We start from the raw sequence: 25,582 nt of genomic DNA, 5'->3' as shown, positions 1-25,582 counted from the left end.
GCATTAAATTTCATCTGCCATTTTTAGGCCATTTTTCCAGCTGATCTAGATTCTGCTGCAAATAGAGGAGGTTTAGGTGAAATCTGACAGAGGTATGCATAGATTTCAGAGGCATTGTTGGAACAGATAGTAAGAAACTTTTCCTCATGGCAGATGTATCTTAAGGCCATAGGACATTGGTTTAAGGTGAGGTATATGAGGTTTAGTGGTGGAACTGAAAGATGATTTGTTTTCCCAGTTTGGAATGCACTGCTCAGAAGGTGATGGGGGCATGTACGCTTGCAGTAGTTAGGAACCATCTGGATGAGCACTTGAATTGCTAAGGCACAATTAGCTACAGTTCTAATGCAGGTAAATGGGATCAGTGTAGACAAGGTTCTTTATAAATTTTTGATGTCCAAGGTTTATATGTGCCTGGCGAGACATCAGCGAATTGATTCTCTCTTGATAATACCTTCCATTAATAGTTCAGCAAAGATTGAATTGAAGGTTGCTTTTTGTACCATGCCTACTTGATTTTCCAAACTGCCTTAGCTTTACATTACTTGCATTCTGGAAGTTTACCTTCTTTCACACATCTCAATAGTCTTCAAGGTCCTGCAAAATATCTTTACCTTGTCAATCAGATTTATTTACTCCTACCAGTGAAACTATATTGTATTCAGAGGAGCCCAGTTCAACACAAACAGAAAGAGTTGTGAGAACCAGCCAGGATTTTAACTGCAAAATATACTAGAACCCTTTATTTAAGAAGTGCAGCAGAGATAAGCCAGGTAACTATGGTTTAGTATAAAGAATTATGTACATTTTCAAAGGCACCAGCTGATTGGAGATACTCAGGATGGCTTTATCTGCGGGGACACTCTGCCTTAGTAATTTGTTAAGGTTTTTGATGAGGTAGTGAAGAAGACTGTCATCGCTGGAGATTTTAACCAAGCATCGCTGGCCAGAGCTTACCCAAAGTTCTACCAACACATTGAGGTGAGCACACGGGGGAAGTATACTCAACCACTGCTACTCTCCCTTCCGCAATGCCTACAAAGCACTTCGCCGCCCTCTGGAAAGTGATATTCCTCCATTTTCCTCCTACCTGCCTACAGGCAGAAATTGTAGCACAAAGCAGCCACAGTGAAAATTATCCATTGCTTGTCCAACCAATCAGGCTCAATGTTACAAGATTGCTTTGATAACGTCACCTGGGAGGTATTTCAAGCTGAGAGCATCTCCAAATACATGAAGGTGGTCACAATCTTCAAAGTGCAATGAAGACATTGTTCCTGTCTGGGTCTAACCAAACCAGAAGCCGTGGATGAATAGTTCAGTACTGTTGCTCTCAGTGCAAGGGATAAAGCCTTCACTTCCATAGACCAGCAAGAACTCAAGAGATGCCACCATGATTTACATAGAGCCATCAAAGTGGCAAAATGGCATCACAAGAACAAAGCCCAGTCACGACTCTGCGACAATGACACACACAGCATATAGCAAGGACTGCACACCATCGTGGACTTCAAGAGGAAATGCAGCAATACAGCCAATGTTGCCTCCTCACTCCCAGACAAGCTGAATGTTTTTTTATGCTCAGTTCGAGGTTGATAGGACTGAACCCCAAAGAGAGCCGCCTTGGTCATCTCCAAGGTTGAGGTACATAGAACATTTCAGTGTGTCAACGGCCACAAGACAGCGGGGCCAGATGGCATCCCAGGGTGTGCCCTCAAAGTGTGCTGGACAGCTGGCTGGTGTGTTTACAGACATTTTTAATCTCTCTTTCTCCTAAAGTGTAGTGCCCTCCTGTTTTGAATCGTCCACCATTGTCCCTGTACCTAAGAAAACCAAGGTAGCATGCCTGAACGATTAGTGCCCTATCGCAATCACCTCAATTATAAGCAAGTGCTTTGAGAAGCTGGTTAAAGACTATATCTGCAACATGCTACCACCCACACTGGACTCCCTACAATTCACCTACCAACAGCACTGCACACTGTCCTCACTCACCTGGAGAAGAGGGATGCATACATTAGTATACTATTCCTGGACTACAGTTCAGTATTCAACACCACAATTCCCTCCAAACTTGACAGGAAGCTCAGAGACCTCAGCCTGCATCCCACCTTGTGCAGCTGGATCCTAGACTTCCTATCAGATTACCGACAGGTGATAAGGATGGGCTCCCTCACCTCTTCCCTCTGACCCTCAACACTGGTGCCCCCCAGTAGAGGATGTGTCCTGAATCCCATCCTCTACTCCCTTTACACCCATGACTGTACTGCCACACACAGGTCCAATCTGCTGATCAAATTCACAGATGACACTACTTTGATCGGCCTTATTTCTAGCGGTAATGAGACAGCCTACAGAGGAGAGGTTAACACCCTGACACAGCCTCTCCTTCTATTATCAAAAAAACAAAAGAGCTGATCGTGGATTACAGGAGGAACAGAGACAGGATCAATATCAATGGGTCAGCAGTTGAGAGGCTGAGTAGTTTCAAGTTCCTCAGTATACACATCACTGATGATCTCACCTGGACTGTACACACCAGCTGAGTGGCAAAAAAAAGCACAACAGCATCTTTTCCACCTCATCAGACTGAAGAAGTTTGGCATTGGCCCCCAAATCCTCAAGACCTTCTACAGGGGCACCATTGAGAGCAAACTGACTGGCTGTATCACCGCCTGGTACAGGAACTGCATCAACCTTGATCGCTGGGCACTGCAGAGAGTGGTATGGACAGCCCAGCGCATCTGTGGATGTGAACTTTCCTCCGTTGTGGACATTTATAGCAGCGGGTACAGAAACAAGGCCTGAAAGATAATTGAGGACACTAGTCACCCAGGCATAAACTGTTTCAGCTGCTTCTGTCTGGCAAATGCTACTGCAACATTAAAGCCAGGACCAACAGGCAATGGGACAGCTTCTTTCTACAAACCATTAGAGTTTTAAATTCACATGGCTGTACATTGCAACGGAACCATATCGCAAAGATTTTGACTCCCTCACGTTGTGGGATGTATGTAAGATTTAAGTAAATTCTAATTCTAATTCTGATTCTAAATACAGTATATATGAAGGCTTGGAGTCTACAGCTGCCTGCAGCAAAGACTTCCACAGATTCAGCACTCTCTGACTAAAGAAATTCCTCCTCCACTCTAAAAGGACACCCCTCTATTTTGGCGCTGTGTCCTCTGGTTCCACCATAGGAAACATCCTCTCCACATTCAGTCTATTAAGGTCTTTCACCATTTAATATGCTTCAATGAGGTCACCCCTTATTCTTCTGAGTTCTAGTGAATACAGGCCCACAGCCATCAGACAGTCTTCATATGACAAGCCATTTATCCTGGAATCATTTTTGTGAACTTCCTTTGAACCCTTTCCAGTTTCAGCACATCCTTTCTGAGATAAGGGACCCAAGCCTGCTCATAATTCTCCAAATGACGCCTCACTAGTGCTTTATAAAGTTTCAATATTACATCCTTGCTTTTATATTCTAGTCCTCTTGAAGTGGATGCTAACATTTCATTTACCTTCCTTACCACAGACTCAACCTGCAAATTAATCTTAGGTAGTCCTGCACAAGGACTCCCAAGTCACTTTGCATCTCAGTTTTTTCGTATGTTCTCTCCAGTTAGAAAATAGTCAACCCTTTCATTTGTTCTCCCAACGTGCATGACCATACACTGTATTCCTGATACATTTCCGGACACTATTCCATCTGCCATTTCTTTGCCCATTCTCTTAATCTATCTAAGGCCTTCTGTAGCCTCTCTACTTCCTCAAAACTACCTTCCCCGCTACCTATCTTCATATCATCTGCAAACTTTGCAACAAAGCCATCAACTGCATCATCCAAATCATTGACATATGACATAAAAAGAATCGGTCCCAATACAGACATCTGTGGAACACCACTAGTCACTGGCAGCTAACCAGAAAAGGCTCCATTTATTCCCACTCTTTCCCTCCTGGCAATTAGACACTGCTTTATCCATGCTAGAATCTTACCTGTAAAACCATGGGCTCATAGCTTGTGTGGCACCTTGTCAAAGGCCTTCTGAAAATCCAAGTACACAACATCAACCAATTTTCTTTTGTCTATCCTGCTTGTTACTTCTTCAAAGAATTCCAACAAATTTCCAACACATGCCCTCAAGTCCAAACAGAAATCTAGTAAATTTCCTCAGCACTCTCTCTAATGCTTCTGCATCCTTCCTATAATTAGGCAACTGGAACTGAACACTGCATTCTAGTTTGTAAGTGTAGTCCAACCAGAGTTTTACACCATGCACCCTTTTAAGAACCCTATCAACTTCTGCAGCAACTATGCATGTGGGCACCAAGATCCCTCTGTTCCTTCACACTGTCAAGATTTCTGCCATTAAGCCTGCATTCTGCCTTCATAATTGACCTTCCAAAATGAATTACTTCACATTTTTCTCAGTTGAGCTCCTTCCTCTGCATCCTGACAATGTCCCATTGCAACCAACAACAACCCACCATGCTATCCAGAGTTCCACCATCCTTCATACCATCCGCAAACTTATTGACCAACCCTTCTCCTTCCAAAACCAAGACATTTATATTAAAAAAAGTCACAAGCAGCCCGGGTCCCAGAACTGACACAGGTTGTTGGAGGAGCTCAGCAGGTCAGGCAGCCTCTGTAGAAAGGAATAAGGTGTGAGTATTTTAGCCCGAGACCCTTCAGCATTTTGTGTGCATTACATTGGATCTCTGGCATCTTCAAAATCTCTTGTGTCCCAAAATAGGTCCCTACGGAACACCAGTGGTCACTGACCTCCAGGCTTAATATGTTCCATCTACTACCACCTTCTTCCTTCTATCAGCAAGCCAATTCTGTATCCACACATGTATAGTTCCCTGGATTCCATGTTGCTAACTTTCTGAATGAGTCTCCCTTAGTGAACCTTATCAAACGCCTTACTAAAATGTACATTCACTCCATCCACTGCTCTACCTTCATTAATATGCTTTATCGTATCATCAAAAATGCTATCAGGTTCATGAGGCATGATCTGCCCCTCAAAAAGACCTGCTTACTATTCCTATCTTTTTCCAAATGCTCATCAGTTCTGTCTCTAAGACAGAATAATTTGCCCACCAGTTAAGTAGGACTCACTGGTCCATAATTTCCTTGGTTATAAGATCATAAGTCCAAAACACATAGGAGTAGAATTAGGCCATTCAGCCCATCAAGTCTGCTCTGCCATTCCGTCATTGTTGATTCCGGATCCCACTTAACCCCATATATCTGCCTTTTCACCATATCCTTTGATGCCCTGATGAAACAGAAAACTATCAACTTCACCTTTAAATATAACCATGAACTTGGCCTCCATCATAGTCTGTGGCAGAGCATTCCACAGATTCACTAATCTTAGGCCAAAAAAATTCCTCCTTGCCTCTGTTCTAAAAGGTCAACCCTCAATTTTGAGGCTGTACCCTCTAGTTCTGGATACCCCACCATAGGAAACATTCTCTCCACATCCACCCTATCTAGTCCTCTCAACATTCGGTAGGTTTCAATGAGATCCCTCTCACATTCTTCTAAATTCCAGCGAGTGCAGGCCCAAAGCTGCCCAATGCTTCTTATATGTTAGCCTCTTCATTCCCGGAATCATCCTCGTGAACCTCCTCTGGACTCTCTCCAATGACAACGCATCCTCTCTGAGACACGGGGCCCAAAGGTCCTGGTGGGGGTCTACACTGCCAGCAGGGCTGCTGGGGGGTTCTGGTGCACCTTCCAGAGGAGGCCCTGTTTGTGTGAGACAAGAGACAGAGCACCCAGAGTGTCACTCCCTTCCTTCAGCCTCGCTGGGTTAGGGGTGGCCAAGCGCCAAGTTACTATATGAGGAACATTTGGCAGCTCTTGGGCTGTATTCCCTTGAGTTCAGGAGAATGAGGGGGGATCTCATAGAAACATTTTGAATGTTATAAGGCCTGAACAGATTAGATATGTCAAAGTTATTTCCCATGGTAGGGGAATCCAGGACAAGAGGAAACAACTTCAGGATTTTGAACAGAGATGCAGAGAAATTACTTTTGTTAGAGGGTGGTAAATCTGTGGAATTTGTTGCCACAAGCAGCTGTGGAGGCCAAGTCATTGGGTGTACTTAAGGTAGAGATAGACAGGTTCTTGATTAGCCAGGGCATCAAAGGGTATGGAGTGAATGCAGGGGAGTGGGGATGACTGGAAGAATTGGATCAGCCCACGATTGAATGGTGGGTCAGACTCGATGGGCCGAATAGCCTACTTCTGCTTCTATATCTTATGGTCTTATGATGCCAGCTAGTCCCGGTGCAGCACGGCTACCTTCCGCCGCTCAGGCAACCACACCTTATATGCCACATCGGAGATGTGGTCAAGCACTTCTCCCAGCTCCTTCCAGTGGCTTCTTCTGGGAGGGGTAATAAACCCATACTGGGGTACCACCATGTACTGCTGTATTTGTGCCCTAGACTGGCGGCCTGGCCCCTTCTGCGATGTGCAAGTATTGCAGCAGTGCATGAACCGCTCCACGTTCTGACTGTACCCAGGCCAGTAGAAGTTTTCATGCAGCCTGCCCAATGTCTTTGCAGCTCCAAGATGGCCAGCCCCCAGCAGCCTGTGCACCGACTGCAGCACCATGGTGTGGAGCCCCCGGGGGACCCCCAGCTGCAAGATATTTCTGTCACCATCAGACACCTGCCACCGCCTGAACAGCATCCTGTCGAGGTCCTCCGGCATTCCCCACTGAGAGTATAGGTCTCTTGAGCCAGGGTGGAGACCTCTGCCCACTTCGGCTGTCATTTCACACTCAGCCATTCACTTACCTGAGCCAGCACAGGACTGCTCATTTGTTCACTGCGCAGCTGCTCGTAATCCATAGCGGGGAGGTCGCTGGCTGTCACCGTCACTTGACCCTGGTTCAGCTGTGTTGCATTGCGCCCCTCCATGGTGTGCTGCACTGCCGCGGGCCGCTGTGCGACCGACCGGTAGTGGTGGTTCTCGGCTAGTTTGCCCTCATGTTTCATCTTTTCCCTTCTTATAGCTTTTTTAGTTGCCTTTTATTGGATTTTAAAAACTTCCCAATCATCCAACTTCCCACTCACTTTTGCTCCCTTAAATACCATTTTCTTGGCAGTTACACAGTCTTTAACTTCCCTTGTCAGCCACAGTTGCCTCCCACTGCCATTTGAGAACAACTTCTTCTGTGGAACATATCTATCCTGCGCCTTGTGAACTATTCCCAGAAGCATCAACCATTTCTGCTCTGCCGTCATCCCTGCTAGTATCCCACTTGAATCCACCTAGGCAAGCTCCTCTCTCCTGCCTCTGTAATTCCCTTTATTTCTTTGTGATACTGATACATGAGATTTATGCTCCTCCTTCTCAAACTGCAGTACCATTCAATCATATTATGATCACTGTCTCCTAAGAGTTCCTAAGCTCCCAAATAAGATCTGGTTTATTACACCTAATCTAAGATAGCCTTTCTCCCAGTAGGCTCAAGCGCAAGCTTCCCTAAAAGACATCTCATAGGAATTCATCAAATTCCCTCTCTTGTGATCCAGCACCAACATAATTTTCCCAATCCACTTCCATATTGAAGTCCCCCCTTACAATTGCAAGATTACCCTTATTACGTGCCTTTTGGAGCTCCCCTTGCAATCTCAACCCCACATCTAGGCTACTACTTGAAGGCCTATATATGATTCCCATAATGGTTTTTTCATCCTTGTAGTTTCTTAACTCTACCCACAAAGATTCCTCTAACCCTATGTCTCCCCTTTCTAAGGATGAAATTCCACCTCTTACAAACAGAGACACACCACCACCTTTGAAACAAAGTATATCCTTTGATGTTAAGCTCCAAGCTATGACCCTCTTTCAGCCACGACTCAGTGATGCCCATAGCGTCATACCGACCAATCTCTAATTGCGCCACAAGTTCTTCCACCTTATTCTGAAGGCTACACACATTTAAATACAGCACCTTCCATCCTGCATTCTTCATCTTTTGAGTTTTGCATCTGTGGTACAATTTAACTCTTTGCTCTGTCTGCATTTGTACCCATTCATTAGCTTGTTCTTCCTTACGTTCATGTTATATCCATCATCTATCTCCTTGTAAACCCTCTGGCTCATCCTCTGCTCTATCATACTGGTTCCCACCCCCCTGCCATATTAGTTTAAAGCACTCACAACAGCTCTAGTAAACCTGCCCAGAAGAATATTGGTACCCTTCAGATTCAAGTGCAACCCGTCCCTTTTGCACAGGTCACACCTGCCTCAGAAGAGGTTCTAATGATTCAGAAATCTGAATCCCTGCACCCTGCTCCAATTCTTCAGGCATGCATTTATCTGCTACCTCACTCTATTCCTATCCTCACTGTCACGTGACACAGGCAGCAATCCCAAGATTACTACCCTTGAGGTCCCACTTCTCAGCTTCCTTCCTAACTAACTGTATTTTGTTTCAGGACTTCCTTCCTTTTTCTGCCTATATCCTTCATACCAATATGTACCACAACTTCTGGCTGCTCATCCTCCCTTTTCAGGGTATTATGGGAGCATCCTCTGGCACCTTGGAGACAAACTACCATCAGTGCTTCTTTTTAGTATCCACAGAATTGCCTATTTGTCCCCCTAACTTTCAGGTCCCCCTATTACTGCTACCATCCTCTTCAGTTCCCTACTTTTCTGAGCCACAGGCCAGACTCAGGTCCAGAGGCACGGCCACTGTTGCTTCCCCCAGGTAGGTTGTCCCCTCTAACAGTACTCAAAATGGAGTACTTAGTTTTGAGGGGGACAGCCATAGGGATGCTCTTCACTATATGAAGTTCTTCCTGTAGCTCCCGTCGGGAGGCTGGTAGTCTCCTGGATAACCCACGTCTGACGCCCAGAACAGAACACTGACCCTGAAGACGTACTCCCTATTCTCTCAAGAGTTAAATAAGGAAAAAGGACTGAACTTAGCTGCTTACCTTGCTGCCGCCTATTTTTGCCAAATCCTTGCTCCCTACGTGAACAAATGAGTAACATTTGCCGCCCTCCAATCATCTGGTATTACTCCTGCATTCAGCGAGGATCACTGCCAAAGATGCAGCAATTTCTTTGCTTGTAATAACTGTATTCCTGTAATAACTTGGAATATATCCCTTCTGCCCAGGGAGATTTATCTATCCCAATGTTTTTCAAAAGTTCCAGCACAACCCCTTTCTTTGCATGAGTTGACATGCTCAGGCATATCAGATAGAAAGTTTGGCAGAGAGTTGGCAGATGGAATTTACTTTTGACAAATGTGAGGACGTCAAATAGGGATATGATATCTACAGTAAATAATATGGCACTAAGGAATGTTGATGAACAGGGAGAATTTGGGATTTAAAATCCATTGTTGCCTGGAAATAGCAACATAGTGAAGAACGCATATGACATGCTTGTCTTCATCGGCTAGGACATAGAATATACAAGTTAGTACATAGTAATGCAACTTTACAATACAATCATTAGGCCACAATAATGGAGTATTGTTGCAATAGAGAGAGTGCAGAGGAGATTCACCGCTGTTGCCTGGATTGGAGGACTTCAGTTCTGAGGAGAGAATGGTTTGTTTTACCTGGTGAAGGCTGAGTGGTGACCTGATAGAAGTAAATAAAGTTATGACAGACACAGATTGTAAGACAATTTTTCACGTATTAGGGAAGGAAGGAGTTTTAGAGGGAATCTGACAGGTAAGTTTTTATTACACCAGGTGTAGTTGATATTTCAACTGAACAGTTAGTGGAGATGATGAAATGAGATTTAGCTGGTAAGTTATAAGGGCATTTAAACAGTCACTTAAATAGGTAAGGGCATGGAGGATATGGCCTAATATGGGTAAATAGGATTATAGCTGATGAACTAAAAGGTGGGTTTAAAGGCCTGCTCTATGCTTTTCAACTTTATGGATCTATTAGGTTTCATTCACCTTTAAAGTACTTTTTTTTTGTCATTCTGAGGCTGAATTTCTGTTGCAGTGAAAGCATTTGGCTGCTGCTTCTGACTTGCAGTCTACGTGAGGGTTGTCTGAGTGCAAACAGCCCACTGCACTCCAACCACAGCTCTCACAGCTGGTGAGGAATCCTCCCCAGGCCCAACAGCTGTCAAAGCATCAGTCTCGCTGACTAAAAAAGATTTAGCCTTAAGACCTGATTGAAAATTTAAAAATAAAAAAAAATGCTGTAATATTTGTAACATTTAAAATACTAAAATTCTTCTTTGTTTTGCTAAAATAAAATTAAAACATTGATAGTAAGTATTTTCTAAAAAGTAGCTCCATTTCCTCCTGACAGCAAATGTCTTCCATCCATCTGGCAAAAGACTGCTGTAAGTTCTCTCTGGCCTGGGCTCAGTGAACAAACTTTCTCTCTAAGACCCAAGAAGCTTCAAAAGTTCCTACTGTCCCACATTGGTGCAACAAAGGGGCAGAAGCAGCAACCACCAACTCAGAGCCACAGCAATGCTAGAGGCAGATGATTCAAACTCATGCATATGCTAGTACAAACAGCGCTGGCATCACAATGAAAAATAGAGTCAAAAATGTAATGTAGAACATAGAAGCAGTCCCTTTATTAGTGCTTACCATCATTCCTAATTATTCTAATCCCACTTGTTTGCATTAATTCCATATCCTCCTATGCACTGTGCATTTAAGTATCTGTACAGATAGCTCTTAACTGTTGTTACTGTTCCTGTCTCCACCACCATGTCTGGCAGCTTGTTCCATATACCACCTCTGTGTGAAATGTTTACTCCTCAGGTCCTTTTAAACCTCCTCCTTCTCACTTAAACCTATGCCTTCTAGTATATTTCTCTACCAAGACTAACACTCTGACCACCTATCCTATCAGTGCTTCTCATAATTTTATACATCTCTCAGCTTCCTTCACTCTGGTAAAACAGTCCCTAGCTATCCAATTTCTCCTTGTAACTCAAGCAAAATCTTTTCTGAACTCACTCTAGCTTAATCTTACTTTGTGTAGAGTAGTGACTGGAACTGCACACAATATGTAGGTGCTATCTAATCAACATTTTGGAGAATTTTAACATGATGTCCCAACCTTTGTACTAAACACCTCACCAATGAGGTCAAGCAGACCATATGCCTTTTTCACAAACCTGTCTACCACTGTCCAGGAACTATGTCATTGTATCCCTAGGTCTCTCTGTTTCAACAACACTCACCAAAGCACTGCCATTAGTGTGTTTAACTTCCCAAGATACATCACTTGACTTCAATATATTCTGCCATTTCTTGACTCACCCTGGATTCCATGTGGGACCTGGTCAAAGGGTTTGCTAAAGACCCATCTAGATGGCCTCATTGCCTCATCAGTTCTCTTGGTCACTTCTTCAAAAATCTGTATCAAACTTGTGAGACATAATTTCCCAAGCACAAAGCCATATCCTCTTGTCTTTCCAAATGCAAATAAATCCTATCCCTCAGAATCCTCTTCTGTTACTTTCTCACTACAACCATACTGGCCTGGAGCTCTCTGGTGTGTCTCTGTTTCCCTTCTTGAATAAGAGCAATTGCTTATTCCCCTGAACTCATTAGCTTCCACCTCTTTCTCTGTGGAAATAGAGAGAAACATTTATTTAATATCTTGCCCACATCCCTTGGCTCCATAAGTACTCCATGCTGATGCTCAGGGGACCTACTGTTTCCCTTTAATATACACACATAATTTTCTAAGATTTTCCTTTATTTTATCTCATCACCCGCTCTGGCCCTCCTAATTTCCTTCTTAAGTGTACTCCCACATCTTTTGCACTCCTCATGGGGCTCAGCTGATCCCAGATGCTGATATCTAATAGATGTCTCCTTTTTCCTCAATAACCCTCATAAACCAAGGTCTCTTAATTCTGCCAGCCTTGTTCTTCACTGCAGCAGGAACATCCTGGCCCAGAACTCCTCCTGGCTCACTTTTAAATCTTTCTCACCTGTTTAACTGGCACTTCCCAGTGGGTGCGGCATGCTTGTATAGTGGTTCGCATAACACTATTACAGCACCAGCAACATTGGTTTAATTCCGGTTGCCGTCTGTAAGGAGTTTGTACTGTACATTCTCCCCATGACCACTAGGTGCTCCAGTTTCCTCCCACATTCTAGCAGGTCAATCGTTTACATGGGTATACTTAGGCGGTGCAGACTCATTGGATGCAAGGGCCTGTTACTGTGTCATATCTCTGGATTTTTAAAAAATTAAATTACTTAAATTTCTCTTTACTTACTAACAGCCTTTTTAGAAATTAGCCTTACCCTTATTTAGAATATTAAATTGCTTATTCCAATCATTTTCTGTGACTCTTGTATGAAATTTGGCAAAATTAGCTCAGAGGTTGGAAGCAGTCGATGGTGGTTGAAGTGAGATTCTCAGAATGGAGGGTGTGACTCGTATTTGATAATGTCGGCTCATTCAGAAAGACAGTAAGCATAGGATCCAGGGTAACTTGGCTGTGTGGATACAGAATTGGCTACCCACAGATGGAGTCTATTTTGCCTGGAGGTCAGTGTCAAGTGATGTTCCACAGGGATCTGTTCTGGTATCTCTGCTCTTTGTGATTCTTATAAATGACTTAGATGAGAAAGTGCAAACAACAGGAATTCTGCAGATGCTGGAAATTCAAGCAACACACATAAAAGTTGCTGGTGAACGCAGCAGGCCAGGCAGCATCTCTAGGAAGAGGTGCAGTCGACGTTTCAGGCCGAGACCCTTCATCAGGACTAACTGAAGGAAGAGTGAGTAAGGGATTTGAAAGTTGGAGGGGGAGGGGGAGATCCAAAAAGTGGATGGTTAGGTTAGTCAGTTTGCAGATGACATGAAGGTTGGTGGAGTTGTAAATAATGTAAAAGGTTATCATAGGTTAAAACAGGATATTGACAGGATGCAGAGCTGGGCTGAGAATTGGTAGATGGAGTTCAAACCAGGGAAGTGTGAAGTGATTCATTTGGAAGGTTGAATTTGATGGCAAGGTTAATGGCATGATTTTTCACAATGTGGAGGAACTGAGGGATCTTGCACTCCATGTGGACCTTTTCAGAATGGCAGGCAGTGACTAGTGGGGTACCGCAAGGCTCAGTGCTAGGACTCCAGTTGTTTACAATATATATTAATGACTTATATTGGGGAATTAAATGCAGCACCTCCAAGTTTGCAGATGACACAAAGCTGGGTGGCAGTGAGGAGGATACTAAGAGGATGCAGGATGACTTGGATAGGTTAGGTGAGTGGGCAAGGTCATAGCAGATGCAATTTAATGTGGATAAATGTGAGGTTTCCACTTTGGTAGCAAGAACAGGAAAACAGATTATTATCTGAATGGTGGCCGATTAGGAAAAGGGGAGGTGCAACGAGACCTGGGTGTCATTGTATACCAGTCATTGAAAGTGGGCATGAAGGTAGAGCAGGCGGTGAAAAAGGCGAATGGTATGCTGGCATTCATAGCAAGAGGATTCGAGTACAGGAGCAGGGAGGTACTATTGCAGTTGTATAAGGCCTTGGTGAGACCACACCTGGAGTACTGTGTGCAGTTTTGGTCTGAGAAAAGACATTCTTGCCAAAGAGGGAGTACAAAGAAGGTTCACCAGTTTGATTCCTGGGATGGCAGGACTTTCATATGATGAAAGACTGGATTGACTAGGCTTATACTCGCTGGGATTTAGAAGATTGAGGGGGGGATCTTATTGAAACGTATAAAATTCTAAAGGGATTGGACAGGTTAGATGCAGGAAGATTGTTCCTGATGTTGGGGAAGTCCAGAACGAGGGGTCACAGTTTAAGGATAAAGGGGAAGCCTTTTAAGACCAAGATGAGGAAAAACTTCTTCACACAGAGAGTGGTGAATCTGTGGAATTCTCTGCCACAGGAAACAGTTGAGGCCAGTTCACTGGCTATATTTAAGAGGGAGCTGGATATGGCCCTTGTGGCTAAGGGGGTCGGGGGTATGGAGAGAAGGCAGGTACAGGGTTCTGAGTTGGATGATCAGCCATGATCATACTGAATGGCGGTGCAGGTTCGAAGGGCTAAATGGCCTACTCCTGCACCTATTTTCTATGTTTCTATATGCATTGATCTTTCAAAGTTGCCACGTAAGTTGACAGGGTGATTAAGGTGTATGGTGTACTGGCCTCCGTTGGTCAGGATTGAATTCAAGAGTTGCAAGGTAATGTGGCAGCTCTATAAAATCCCTAGTTAGAACACACTAGGAATGTTGTGTACAGTTCTGGTCACTTCATAATAGGATGGATGTAGAAGCAATAGATGGGGTGCAGAGGGAATTTACCGGAATACTGCCTGGATTAGAAAATTATAGTGAGTGTGTGGAACGGGTCGCCGGCGGTGGTGGTGGAGGCAGATATGATAGGATCTTTTAAGAAACTTCTGGATAGGTACATGGAACATAGAAAAATAGAGGGCTATAGTAACCCTAGGTAATTTCTAAGGTAAGGACATGTTTGGCACAGCTTTGTGGGCCGAAGGGCCTGTATTCTGTTGTAGCGCTCTATGTTCCAAGTTAAGGTTCTGCCATCCCTGGCATGTTGAGTTTTTGAAGATGGAAACATGGCCCTTCACAGGTGCTGGGTCTGCAGTGTGTGCATGGCATGAGATGTGAATGGAATGAAATAAGGAAGCATCTGTTTATTATTTCTTTCTGCACTTAGTCTGGTATTTTGAGTTGATGTAGCATAATCGATACACAATATCTGAGTAAGTATTGGCTTACAGGGTTCAAGATACAAGTTTCAAGATTGTTTAATGTAATTTCTAGTAGAGAAGTATAAAGGAGAATGAAATAATTGTTACTTTGGATCTGATACAGCCCATAAAACAACACAATAAGGTAAACAACACAATGATAAAAACACAATAAATATAAATACACAAGATAACATATACATAGTTTGACTGTATGTACATAGGCCCTATCCTAGGCCCTATCTCTGTATATAAGGGGACTCTGACAGGAAATGTTAAAGTAGTAGAAAATGTGAGGGAGGGGGTGTTAATGCGTGGAGGTGTTGATCAGCCTCACTGCTTGCAGAAAGTAACTGCTTCTGAGGCTGGTGATACTGGCATGGTTGCTATGTAGCTTCATCTCTGATGGGAGTGGGACAAACAGTTCATGAGCAGGGTAGTTCAGATCCTTCATGATGGTGCTGCCCTATGTCCTTGATGGGGAGTTATGTATGTCGTTGATGGTGAGTAGTCTGGTACCGGTCATACAGTGAACAGTTTTGAGTACCCATTGTAGAGCTTTCCTGTACACCACATACAGTGCAGTGATGCAGCTTGTTAGGATTGCTCTCTTCTGTCCATCTGTAGAATGCCGTGAATTTGATGTTCATCGTCCACCTCTCTTCAGCCTCCTTGGAAAGTAGAAGCATCGGTGAACTTTCTTATTCAAGCAGGATGTGTTCCGGGATACGAGAGTTTGTGCAAGACGTGCACTTTCAAGAGTTTGAAAGTGCTCATTGCTCTTCTACCACCTCTCACATTCATTTTTCATATTTTTAAAGTAATTTTCTGATTATTAAGCCTCAGTTTAAGTTGTAAGACTATCTACAGTTGTTAAATATTATGAATTATTTTGAATAACGAACTGAGGAAAGCAATTACTACCAGATATATCAGACCTGTTTTGCAGGAGTAAAGAAAGCAGTCAGTACTAACTGCAACTATTAACACCTGGTTGGATAGTGAGTCATAGCCTTGCAAGTTCTATGGAGCCAGAGAACGGTGGGGCAGTGGGTTTGGGGGTGTGGGGGCAACTAGTCCTTGCCTTTGCTGGAAGAAATGTCACCAAATGGTAGACTGGATGTGTCAGTCATGTGAGTCAACCATTCCAAAAGTGGGGAAAAGGTCAATGGATTTCTCTTGTTAAGAATTTCAGAGATTCAACTGGCTCCACTGGACTGTCCTCAGGGTATTACAATGCCCAAAGGACCTTCCATTGGGAAGGACCAGTCATATAACAATGATATTGACACATGGGCAATGTGGATGTAACAGAGTCAACTGCCTGGCCCACTGCAGCTAATCGAATCATGATGTCACTTCATCGCTATAGCCACACAGGTTAGTTGTATATTAACTCCATTTGCTGATGCGCCTATCATAATACTTTAAATGAATGTCACTCATGTATTGCAATGTTAAATTTATCTGAACTTACTATTAAGAAACAACAGATTTGGCATAAAATATTTCCCAAAAAATGTGAAACAAAATGAGGCTTTTTTTTTAAACGTCTGCTGCCCTAAATGAAGTGCCTCAGTCCCATCCAATCACTGACTTTTCATCAACTGAATGGAAACAAAGAAAGCAAAAGCCAAGTAATGATGTGTATGGTGGGTTTTGTTATAATATCCAAACACCTACTGTAAAAGCAAATGGTAGAATTCTTCCATACAGACCTGTGTGTGCCTTGACCCAAAAGGTCAACTGTACATTTCCTTCCACAGACACTGTCTAACCTGCTGAGCTGCTCCAGCACTTTGTCAGCTGGTGGCTTTCTCTGCCACACAAAGCTCATTACATCCCTCAAATTTATGAAGTTTCATAGTTTTTGGGGAATCAATTAAGAGTTAAACTGAATTATGAGTTCATGAACAATGGCCAATTCATATTATCTTCAGATTACCTGTAGCATTTCAATATGTTTTTAATAAATTCCACACATTGCTGTTCATCATGATGCTATGACCTCACACTGGGTGTTTGGAGGGCAACTACAATTCTGCTGATTTTATCAACAGTCATCAATCTTTGGTTAGAGAGATTTACTTAACTTCAAAACAAATTCTTATTCCTTACAGGTATTAGCCAACATAAAATGGCGTAGAATGCTAAAACATGAGGCACTCACTAAATATATTACAGCAAGGGAAACGTCAGCTGGACAACTAAAAGTCACTCGTTTTTCTCACCTATGTACAAAAACTTGTGTTTTATTTGTTTTGCAGAGAGAAAAATTTATAAAACTCTTGGATCAGTTGCACAATTCTCTGAGAATTGACCTATCTAAATATAGGGTAAGTGTGGAGAAAATGAAAAATGATCTGTTCCAAAACTGGTTACACGTTACTGAGTAAGATTTTTTTAAATCATAGTTCCAGTTTCTTCACATCCTAGGGATTTCTCCTCCTCCTTGTTTTATATCCAACTCTATGTATATGCATATGTATATGTATATACATACAATATATATTTGTCTGGTTGTGTTTTTAACAATGTTCTATATGTGTTTGTATATGTGAGGACTGGGCCTCAAAGCTACGATTCACCTAGCGGGAGTCAGGTATCAGGCTCAGGACTGGGCCTCAAAGCCACGGATTCACCTAGCGGGAGTCAGGTATCAGGGTGAGGACTGGGCTTCAAAGCCAAGGTGTCGCCTTGCGGGAATCAGGTATCAGGCTCAGGACTGGGTCTCAAAGCCACGGATTCACTTGGTGGGAGTCACGTATCAGGGTAAGGACTGGGCCTCAAAACTACAGATTCACCTAGCAGGAGTCAGGTAGCAGGGTAAGGACTGGGCCTCAAAGCCACGGATTCACTTGGCGGGAGTCAGGTAGCAGGGTAAGGACTGGGCCTCAAAGTCATGGATTCACCTAGCGGGAGTCAGGTATTGGGGTGAGAACTGGGCCTCAAAGCCAAGGTGTCACCTAGCTAGTGTCGGGGGCCAGTTGACAGATGGTATCGGTGGGCAGGGCTTCGTGAGGGGAGTGAGAGGGGAGGTGGGTGTCTCAGGACCCTTATTATATGATTGTGATCTTCTGTGTGTGACTGTTTGTAATGTGTCTTTGCACCTTGACACTGTTTTGTTTGGCTGTATTCATGAGCTTTCATATATGGTTAAATGACAATTAAACTTGAATTAAGTTGTGTGTTACTGGTTAGAGAAGTCACAGAGCTATCAGTTTCTGCACTAAGACTACACAGGCTTGTCTAGACAACTCAGAAATGTTGGCCATTTATTTGCATCTCATGCTTTCAGCAGAAGTTTTGAGTCAGTTCATAAGGAAGGAGTGCTGTGGAAGATCTGTTACTGAGCGTTGCTGCCTTCTTGTGCTTCTGTTCTTGACTTTTGGGTAGACATAGGAAAGTCTCACCTGGGTGTAGGTGAATATCCTGAGCTAGGACTGAAAATGCGGATTAGGATCAAACCAAGGCCAGGGGTCAGGAACATGGGCAGATGAGAGGCTGGAGTAAGGAACAGGTACCCTGCTAGCCTGATGAGTTTGAGATTAGAGTGCAGTCGGGAACAAGAATGGGAGGTTGGGTGAGCAGGGTGAAAGGAAACCACCATTCCTGTGTTTGAGCCTGTTCATGTGTGTCACTGTGTGTGTGTGCACGCACATATGACAAATAGGTGTGCACATGCCAGTTGTATATATGAGCATTGATTGTCATTTGGCAAAGTTTGATCTCTCCAGAATAATCCTGAGTCCGATGAAATAGATGGTGGGGCAGGTACAGGGAGGGGTGCGGGCAACATTGAGGATGCAGGGAGTTGGCAGAAGGACTTAGACAAATTAGGGGAATGGACAAAGAATTTGCAAATGGACTATAGTTCAATAAAGAATATGGTCATGCGCTTTGGTAGAAAGATAACGGTGTAGACTGCTTTCTAAATGGGGAGAATATTCGGAAATCAGAGGCTCAAGGGGATTTAGAAGTCCTTGCAACACATACAAAATGCTGGTGGAACGCAGTAGGCCAGACAGCATCCATAGGAAGAAGCACAGTCGATGTTTCAGGCCGAGACCCTTTGTCAGGACTTGTGCAGGATTTCCTGTTGGTTAACTTGTAGGTTGAGTTGGTGAAAGGAAGGCAAATGTTATGTTAACATTTATTTTGAGAGGACTAGAATATAAAAGCAAAGATGTAATGCTGAGTCTTTATAAGGCACTGATCAGACCACATTTGGAGTATTGTGAGCAGTTTTGTGCCCTTTACCTAAGAAAGGATTTGCTGGCAATGGAGAGGCTAGGGGAGGTTCACAAGAATGATTCCAGGAATCAAAGGGTCAACATATGAGGAGTGTTTGATGGCTCTGAGCTGTACTTGCAGGAATTTACAAGAATGAGAGGTGTTCTCATTGAAACCTATCAAATATTTAAAGGCCTAGATAGAGTAGATGTGGAGAAGATGTTTCCCATAGTGGGGTGGTGTAGGACCACAACTCAAAATAGAAGAACGTCCCTCCAGAACAGAGATGAGGAGGAATCTTTTTAGCCAGAGGGTGATGAATCCGTGGAAGTTATTGCCACAGACAGCTGTGGAGGCCAAGTTATTGGGTATATTTAAAGCAGAGTTTGATAGGTACTTGATTAGTAAGTGCATCAAGGGTTATGGGGAGAAGGTAGGAGAATGTGGTTGAGAGGAATAATAAATCAGTCATAATGGAATGGCTAAGCAGATCCGATGGGCCAGATGATCTATTTCTGCTCCTATGTCTTCTGGAGATTGATTTGGATGCTGGAAATGTAAGTATACTTTAAGTGCAAATGGCTTTAGCATAGATAAGTATCACCATTAGCATGGACTGGCTGGGCTGAAGACTTATTTCTATAATGTATATTTCTAAGTGTGATAGATGCTGACTAGAGTAGTGGGCTCACTATATAAAACCTGAAGGGAGCTGGTGCATAATAGCCACAAACAGTAAAGAAAACAACGAACAGGCAATTTCCACACCTTAACATAAAGTTCAGAACGTGAAATACCAGGATCTTCATGGATAATCTCCAACATGAGAGGGCTGAATGCTGCCCTACTATCATAATTCAGACACTTTTACATCAATGTGACCACACTGAGTGTGACATGAGGAACAGGAGATACCAGACTAAAGATAAACCAGTAGGACACTATGGTGGGGAAAAACAGGAGGGTTAATACCATCTCCATGGAATGAACTTCACCAGAAAGAATAAATTAAGTTGGCATCTCAGCAACTTCTCATGAGGAATTAGTGGATTCATTTTATGAGCTTTTGCCTCATTCTAACAAGGAAGTAATGTGCTGCAGTCATTATGCAGTCACCTCAACCATGGGACATTCAGGTGAGCCCAAGGAGTTCTAAACAAAAACAGTCATGAGTTGAGAGTTAAAGGGCAAAAGTTTAGGGGTAACATGAGGGGGAATTTCTTTACCTAGAGAGTGGTAGCTGTGTGGAACGAGCTTCCAGCAGAAGTGATTGAGGCAGGTTCGATGTTGTTATTTAAAGTTAAATTGGATAGCTATATGGACAGAAAAGAAATGGAGGGTTATGGGCTGACTGCAGGTTGGTGGGACTAGGTGAAAGTAAGAGTTCGGCACGGACTAGAAGGGCCGAGATGGCCTGTTTCTGTGCTGTAATTGTTATGTGGTTGTTATGTGGTCCTGATCCACGTTCCATGGGGAGACAAGCTGATGTCCTGGATGATTTCAAAGCCAAGGAACAGGTGCACAGGTTTCAAGGTGTGATCAGTAAGACTAGTTTAGTGGCACTGTCTGGAATTCCCTGCCTGTGTGCATTCCAACAACAACCAATCGGGGCTTTTCCTAACAGGAATTGGATTGGGGCTAAAAGAAAGATTACAATTTGCAGGGTTATAGGGAAGGTGTATAGAATTAGGACTGTCTGGAATACTCTAGGTGGTGCTGTTATGACTTTCAGATGAATTATCTCATTTTCCAAAGTAATGCTACAAGGCTGCTGAGCTTGGTTCAGACCTGTGTCATGTAAGTATAGCAGACACTGAATAGAGGAATCTTTATGAAATGGTGGATGAAAAATATTTCATTGCTGCCCAGATGCTATGCTGAGCTACTTGTTGGTAATTCACATTCTACTAAGTTAATTAGTCAGCTTGGTACATTGGCCTTCATAAATCAAAAGTTTTGAGTACAGGAGATGGGATGTTACGTTGGAAAGGACCTGGATTAATGATTATTGCAGGAGTTATATTTAACCAGAGGTTATGCTCATTCTCACATCTGGATGTTGCAGACAACTTAGAAAAATAAGGGGCTATGGGTAAGCCTAGTAATTTATAAGGTAGGGACATGTTTAGCACAACTTTGTGGGCCGAAAGGCCTGTATTGCACTGTAGTTTTTCTATGTTTCTAACAATAATATTTATTTTCTTTCCCAAATTCAGCATGTGCTGAGTTCTGAACTATGTCAGAGGTTGTTCTCCAACTGGCTAGATTATCTGGGATTGGAGTTACCAATGCATGATCCGAAGGTTCTGTTAATCTTTATGACAGTCCAGTGATATTACAATCATATCTTACAGAACAGACGTTCAGAATTTATTTACCCTAAGTACCGACTCCACAAACATGATGCTATTTCAATTCACACATCATTTATCCAGGCCTGTAAGATTCCTATTGAAACAGTTCAGCTTCTGTACTGCTGTATCAATAAATCTAAACTCACCCTGCAATAAAATGGTTCAAACATTTTAATAAACCAGCAGCCACTGCAAAACACAGTGGGAATGCACCTTCCAACAGCCACTGACTATCAATCATACACCCCACCCTCACTATGTTCCGTCTCTAGACCCACAAACCAATATCCAGCATTGGGACATTTTGTAATGTGAGGCAAAGTGATAAAAAAAAGGCAAGAACTTGCATTGTGTACAGTATATCCTTTATTAACCTTGGGATGTCCTAAAGCACGTCACAATGTGATGTTAAGTGTCATCTCATTGCATAGATAACTACACAAACAAATGATATTGAATAAATGTTCATGAGTACAAAATGCCCACAGACATCCTAAGCTGCACTTTTTAAAAATATTTAACAATTTCCAGCATTTCAAATTTGTTAAACAAAGTATCATTTTCCTAGGATAATTTCCCAGCAAGTAATCCGGAAAGGCTGCAAGACCTGAAGTCAACGGTGGATCTTTTGACCAGCATTACCTTTTTCCGTATGAAGGTATTATACCTAAAGTGCCATTATATTGAAGGAGGTTCACTAATTATTTTAACAAAGGCAACTGTAGTCATCTTTTCACAACAAAAGTTTGGTAATTCACACCACCTCATGAATTCTTCTGCATTATTGTTTAGCACCCCATCAGTTTGTTTAGGTGCCTTGGATCTATTTAAAAGTGCTGTCTGCAACACTAGATTACTATAGAACTTAATGTATCACAGAGTGCTATTTACAGGTGGTCATTTGCTCATGCAAACTCAACACATCTAATATGTTGTGAAAGAATGAATTACTGTATATATTATGGTTAATTCTATTACTAAGAATCTTTTGTTAATTGTTTCTTTTTGGATTTGCAGCTCTAATGAAATGTGGGGTAAATTTTAATCTCCCAAAACATGTACCTTTGAATGGGCTTGTTTGTTAAGATTCTGAACTCCCTTCCACATGGAAAGATGACCTGGTGTTGCGTAAGAAGGTCTCAGGCATCAGGTCATAGTCAGGGGACAGAGGGCTTTGGGATAATCAGCAGTTAGAAGCCATAGTGAAGGTAGTGGCCTAGATCAGTTTGGCTACCTAACCACATATTACTGCCTACCTATCCATTTAGTGGAGGTAGGATATATGCAGGCAACCTGTTTTCTCCCAAGTACTCCTCTACAGTACAGCAATATCGCACAGGAACAGACCCTTCAGCCCAAAATATCTGTGCCAAGCATGATGCTAAATTAAACTAATACCTCCATGTAGGAAAGCATCCACAGCTCTTCCTTCATCAAGCACCTCCATCATCTCCTGAAAAAACTCATATCAAGTTAGTAAATCACAATTTGGCTGCACGTAGCCCTGCCAGAATTGGGATATCAAGAACCACAGGACATAGGTTTAAGGTGAGAGAGGAAATACTTAAGAGGAACTTAAGGAGCAATCTTTTTACACAAATGGTGGTATTTATGTGGAACGAGCTGCCAGAGAAGGCGGTTACAGTAACAACTTTTAAGACAGCTGGACAGGTCAGTGGATTGGAAAGATTTAGAAAGTTATAGGGCAAGGGCTGGCAAATGGGACTAGCTTGCTTGGGGCATCTTGGGTGGCATGGAGCGTTGGGCCAAAGGGCCTGTCTCTATGACTTTACGAATCTATTTCTGAAATGCTGTCTGATTTCAGCTTCCTAAACCTTTCATGTGCTTCCTTTTCTTTTTTTGACTAAATTTACAACTCCTCTCATCATACAAGGTTCCTTTAGCTTATCATCTTTGTCCTTCCTTCCTACTGGAACATACCTGTCCTGAATTCTAGTCAGATGATTTTTAAATTAATTCCAAATGTTGTATGTTGACTTAGTAACAGCTGCTCCCAATCTACTCTTCCAAGCTCCTGTCTAATATGCTGCAATTTGCCTTGCCCCAGTATAATACTTACTCACTGATTCTAGACTTGCCTTTATTCATCACTATCTTAAAACTTAAGGAGTTAAGTTCACTGCTTCCAGTACATTCTCCACCGAAAAATCACTCATCTGACCAGGCTTGTAATATATCATTAGTGACTTAATTTGAAATACAATTGGAATTTGAATCTTTAGCTTTACCACAAATGCTGACTTCATGCATACATTACCGCTCCATAACTTGATTAAAAATTTGCTTATTTGCATTGCAACATTGTGGTTCAATGAATATTAATAATTACAGGTTCAAGAACTTCAGAGCCCTCCTAGAGCAAGTTCTGTGGTGAAAGATTGTGTCAAAGCTTGCCTGGACTCAACATACAGATATATTTTTGACAACTGCTATGATCTATATAACCAGTTGCTGGACCAGGTAATGGAATTTTATGTTTTTTAAAGTTTCAGTATTTAACAATTGACTGGAGCATCCAAGCCATGTGTAGAATATAGTTCATTGCTACAACCAGTGACCAAGATCTTTAGTTGTGTATTTAATTACAGGTGTAACATCTCATTATTAGGAAACATTTTATTTCAAGTAACATTTTACTGAAGGTATTGTTTGAATAAGCATCTATAATTTTTTCAGCACATCCAGCTAGTGGAGAGATTCACTGATTAGCTACATGATAACCGCCTTTATAGGCACCAACCTAAATATAGATGACAACACACACACACGCACACACACGCAATTCTGAAGGAACTCAGCAGACCAGACAGCATCAATGGAAAAGAGTTAATAGTTGACATTCTGGGCCAAGACCCTTCATTAGCCCTGATGAAGGGTCTCAGCCGGAAATGTCAACTGTTCTTGCTCTTTTCCATAGATGCTGCCTGGTCTGCTGAGTTCCTCCAGCATTGTGTGTCTGTTGCCTTGGATTTCCAGCATCTGCAGATTTCTCGTGTTTGTAAATATAGAAGACTCCATTGTTACAGAAATCTAGCAACGAGTTGTTATTTCTCTCACAAATAAAATATACCAACATCATAACCAAATAGAGGATGAACTAAAGCATCTGTGAGACTTTCATGCTTGGAGAAAGAAAGCAGTCACAAAGAATTCTCCAGATAGTGTGGCCTTTGCCCATTAGAAAAGAGAAAGGAATAACTTTATGTCTGTGGTGAAGGGGAAAGTCACAGCCTCAACACTAGTGAATTGCAACATATTGTGTGATGTCGGATGTCAGAAGGGAACAGGGCGTGAGAATGACATCACCTCATCAGCTTCATTGAACATAGAATACTGGACAGTACAGCAGAGGACAGGCCATTTGGCTCGCCATGTTGTGCCACACTAATTAAACTAGTAATTATGTGCCTGGGAAAATAAGGCTGGCTTGTTAGAAACTGAAACTTAGTTAAACAAAGGGCCATATGATGAACAGATAGGAATTGCTTTATTATTGTCACATGTACTGAAGTACAGTGAAAAACTTGTTTTGTGTACTGTTCATACAGTGCAGTTCATTCATTCCTTATGAGCTGTGTCATATTTTGAGGATAATCATGGTCTTTCCATGACCTTGATTGTTCTTGGCAAGAACAGTGCAGTATAGAGTGCATTAGCGTAGTACAAAGTAAAACAACAACAGGATGTAGAATGAAGTGTAACAATGACAATAAGGCACCAGATCATAACAAGGTAGATTATGAGGTTGAGTCTATCTCTTGACTGGTTCCTTAATATGATTGGATGGCTCTTCACCATACAATCTACCTCATTACGATCTTGTTTACCTACAGTTTATTCTACATGGTTTTTCTTTACTTTCTTCTGCCTCAGTGCTCTGTGTAATGCTTTCATCTGCATGAATAGAATGCAAGACAAGCATTTCACTGTATTTTGGCATATGTGACAATAATAAACCAATTTCAATAGGGAACCATTCAATATATTGTAACAGTGAGATGGAAGCTGTCTTTGAGCCTGTTGGTACATGCTTTCAGGCCTTTATATCTTCTGCCAGATGGGAGAGAGTATGTCCAGGATGGATGGGGTCTTTAGTTCCTCTGCTTTCTTAACTGAGGCACTGAGAAGGATAGACAGAGTCCATGGAGTGGAGGCTAATGTCATTGATGTGGTGAGCTATGTTCAAAACTCTGCAGTTTTGTTTTGTGTTTACTTATAGAACAGTTGCCATA

The 25,582-nt window shown here is 42.5% G+C and overlaps 1 protein-coding gene across 6 annotated transcripts in view; it reads left to right on the top strand.

Moving 5' to 3' along the window:
• The window catches only part of LOC140209874 (protein unc-13 homolog C-like), a 923,018-nt gene that overhangs the window by 644,534 nt on the left and 252,902 nt on the right, over positions 1–25,582 (top strand). For all 6 annotated transcript variants that reach the window (XM_072278476.1, XM_072278475.1, XM_072278477.1 and 3 more), the window contains 3 exons: positions 17,010–17,078; positions 21,898–21,987; positions 23,682–23,810. In XM_072278476.1, coding sequence (XP_072134577.1) covers positions 17,010–17,078; positions 21,898–21,987; positions 23,682–23,810 — 288 coding nt within the window. The remainder of the gene's footprint in view (positions 1–17,009; positions 17,079–21,897; positions 21,988–23,681; positions 23,811–25,582) is intronic.

The sequence above is a fragment of the Mobula birostris genome, chromosome 14 (genome assembly GCF_030028105.1).
Source record: "Mobula birostris isolate sMobBir1 chromosome 14, sMobBir1.hap1, whole genome shotgun sequence".
Lineage (NCBI taxonomy): Eukaryota > Metazoa > Chordata > Chondrichthyes > Myliobatiformes > Myliobatidae > Mobula > Mobula birostris.
This window is presented reverse-complemented; position numbering and strand designations above follow the sequence as displayed.